This window comes from Hyperolius riggenbachi, chromosome 2 (assembly GCF_040937935.1).
Source record: "Hyperolius riggenbachi isolate aHypRig1 chromosome 2, aHypRig1.pri, whole genome shotgun sequence".
NCBI classification, from domain to species: Eukaryota; Metazoa; Chordata; class Amphibia; order Anura; family Hyperoliidae; genus Hyperolius; species Hyperolius riggenbachi.
In genome coordinates, this window is record NC_090647.1 from 211,163,641 (window position 1) to 211,167,299 (window position 3,659).

A 3,659-nucleotide genomic window follows, 5' to 3' on the forward strand; every position below is an offset into this window, starting at 1 on the left:
CTATGATCCTCAGCAGACTGACCCCCTCCCCACCCACCCATCTACTGCATAATAAGAGACCGTTACATTCCCTACCACAGTGACACTATGCCTCATGGAGGAGCCCCCCCCCCTGCTGCTGGGCAAGAAACTGGAGGAAATATACAAGCCTATATTGGAAAATCAAGAAAGTGAAGTGAAAAGAGAGTCGCCATAAATGCATACAGGACTTGGCTGTGGCATAAAGCATGCCTATACATGCATCTGTATGCCTATAAAGTAGCGGTTCCCTGACTTCTTGCTCTATAGAGAAATCTATTTAGCAGGGAGGGCAAGGAGTCAGAAGTACCACTGGAGGTTGCACCCTCCTCTCCTTCTCACTGTGTCCTACAGAGGATAAAGGAATCATGGCCAGATTTGCCATCTATTATTAGATTTCCATTTCTAGACCCTCCGGTGACATTTTTCTGCGGCTTTTAACCCGTGAAGGATACAGTAAATAATAAACAGGGGGAAATATTCTGACCCTCTCCCACCAGCTTTTATTTTCGGCAGTTCGTACCCTCCTTCTTTTTCTAGATGATATTCTTCACCCCATGACGTCATGGGACAGCGTGCCATGCAAATCATCCCCCTTGGCAGCAGTGTGGCATCCAGAGGCTGTGATCACACCTCCCTCCCTCCTTCCTTCCCAGCCTCATTCCAGCGCGCTCTGCCCTCCCCTCCCCGCCGGCCGCCGTCCTCCTATTGGCCACACTGAAATCATTTAATCGCAGCCGGCGTGCGCCGTATGGCTGCTGTGCGCCTTGCTCCGAGCTTCTGATGCCGCAGACGAGGAGGGAAACGAGCAGACAAAACCACCTCCTACGTTACACGGTGTTCCACTTCTACAAAGTCAGCTGCTGATCTCCCCCGTCTCCTGCGTCTCTGGGACTTTCTGCATTGTTCTGCCCGGTGATGACTCTCAGCTGCTGTCACGTTGTCCTCTGCCACTCCTGCTGACCAAGGGAGACCCAAAGCGCCCACCAGCTGCAGATCGCCCGCTAACCGCCTCCCAGCTGCTGATCCAGAAGTGCTGCTGTTAATCAAGCCGCAGGACACAAGCAGAGGCTCTGCTCAGCAGACAAAGTGAGGGAACTCTGCTGTCGCTTAGAGGATCTGCCTGGCAGTCAGAGAAAGGACAAGTGGCTCTGCACCTGTTGTGCTCAGACTCAGCAGAAAGTTTTCCCTGCAGAGCCCGAGCTGTGACCCCCCGCCCAGTCCTCATGCTCTACTCTTCCCAAGTTTCAGCAGAAGCTGGAGTATAAGATCCTCCACCCAGAGCCAGCAGCCAGAGAAGCCACCAGCCTAAACCTTCTCCTCCTGCCCTCTCTGTGTATACAGAGAGCCTACCCAGCTGTGTGAATGTATAGTATGATGATGGAAACGGACTTACACTCCCCCGGGGTTCAGCCCCCTAGCAACACGGGGCAAGCCGGGGGAGGAGGGGGCAATAAGGCCAGCCAAGACCGAGTCAAAAGGCCCATGAATGCTTTCATGGTGTGGTCCAGAGGACAGAGGAGGAAGATGGCCCAGGAGAACCCCAAGATGCACAACTCAGAGATAAGTAAAAGACTGGGGGCTGAATGGAAAGTCATGTCAGAGGCCGAAAAGAGGCCCTTCATAGATGAGGCCAAGAGGCTGCGAGCTCTCCACATGAAGGAACACCCGGATTACAAGTACCGGCCCCGGCGTAAGACCAAGACTCTCCTGAAGAAGGACAAGTACTCTCTGGCCGGGGGCTTGCTGCACGCTGGAGGAGGACACATGGGAGTCGGCCTGAGCCCAGGTGGCGGAGGCTCAGCAGGAGGTGGGGGAGCCGGGGGTGTGGTGGTCCAGCGCCTGGAGAGCCCGGGCTCGGGAGCCTCTGCAGGGGCCGGATACGCTCACATGAATGGCTGGGCTAACGGGGCATACCCGGGCTCTGTAGCAGCAGCTGCCGCGGCAGCTATGATGCAGGAGGCTCAGCTCGCTTACAGCCAGCAGCAGCAACAGCATCCTGGCAGTGGTGGGCATCATCCGCACCACCACCCCCATCATCCACACCACCACCCCCACCATCACCCTCACCATAACCCTCCTCCTCACCCGCCACCACAGCCCATGCACCGCTATGACATGAGTGCCCTACAGTACAGCCCTCTGCCTGGCGGCCAGGGTTACATGAGCGCTTCTCCTTCCAGTTACGGCGCCTTGGGGTATTCCTCAAGCCAGCAGCAGCACCAAGGCTCCCCTTCCTCTGCTGCGGTGGCTGCGGCCGCTGCAGCTGCCGCAGCGGCAGCAGCATCCTCAGGGGCCCTCGGGGCTCTAGGGTCCCTGGTAAAATCAGAACCCAGCGTGAGTCCACCTGTAAGTGGGGCAGGCTCCCACGGCCGGCCGCCCTGCCCCGGAGATCTGCGGGAAATGATCAGTATGTACTTACCTAGTGGGGGGGAGGCTGGAGACCCGGCGGCCGCAGCAGCAGCGGCAGCAGCAGCCGCAGCGGCGGCAACCAGCAGACTGCACAGCTTGCCCCAGCATTATCAGGGTGCGGGAACGGGGGTAAATGGCACGATGCCCCTGACACACATCTGAGGATCCCCATCCCCGGACAGAGACTGGTAGAAAATCACAGCAGAGAGACTAGAGAGAAACTGCCACTCATACCCCAACCCCGGGGGCAAATGCCTGACCTGTCCTTTCGTTTATTATCTACCCAGAACTCTCAGTTCCTTTTTTTTTGTACAGAAATGTTTTGATGTTGTTGTATAAAATATATCAAACTGAAAAAAAAGAAGTTGGAAAGTTAAGGTAACACATTATCGTTTGGTTCTTTTTTAGAAGCTGAGCTGATTATTAATGCTCTGGCCGAAACTAATTTTAGCTGGGTGTAAATTGGGATTTTGTGTACAGTATTTATGAGTTGTATAGGAAGGGATATAGATTTTATTTGGTTGGAAACCTGTCAGATGCCACTTGTTTTTATTTGTTTTTAACTTTAAAAAAAAAAAAGTCCATCATTCTCTCCATTTACCCTTATTCAATTTAGACACGACTTTCTGTACATGTTGTTGTTTATTTATGAAAAAAATTCCGAAGCTAGAATATATTTTGTTTTTATTTTTGTAAGCGTTTCTGTATTTGTTTTTTTTTTCTTCTGATTTTGTTTTATAATTTTCCATGTATTTCTTGGCGATACATTTTTTTTATTGGCGTTGCGGATTCATATTGTGTATATAGTTTATTAAACGTCCTTTCTGCTTTAAAACAAACAAACAAACAAAAAAAATCATCAAAAAGGATGAGTTGAATTTTAAGCTAAATAAATTTTCAACTGAAAGAGCAATTATATATATGTTTCATTTCTCAAACGTATTTTCAGCATTTAACTTGAAAAAATGTTACTGGCTGGTTTTAACTTATGAAGGGATTGTGCCAAGAAGATATAATGCAAGAAACTTTTCATATATACAGCAAGAAACAGTATATATATATACTATTCAAAACCCCAATTAAACTGAATGCATTTAATACAATTTAGCAAGTTTTTTGAGTTAATTATTGAAGTGTTATAGGAAGTTGTTAGGCAGTCAGCTAATATATATATATATATATATATATATATATATATATATATATATATATATATATATATATATATA

The 3,659-nt window shown here is 49.2% G+C and overlaps 1 protein-coding gene across 1 annotated transcript; it reads left to right on the forward strand.

The window, feature by feature from the left end:
- The first annotated feature begins 763 nt into the window (after positions 1 to 763).
- SOX1 (SRY-box transcription factor 1) lies at positions 764 to 3,125 on the forward strand. Its single transcript, XM_068265261.1, has one exon. It carries the CDS (start codon positions 1,384 to 1,386, stop codon positions 2,590 to 2,592), a length of 1,209 nt encoding a protein of 402 aa, XP_068121362.1. The 5' UTR covers positions 764 to 1,383; the 3' UTR covers positions 2,593 to 3,125.
- The last annotated feature ends 534 nt before the right edge of the window (positions 3,126 to 3,659 follow it).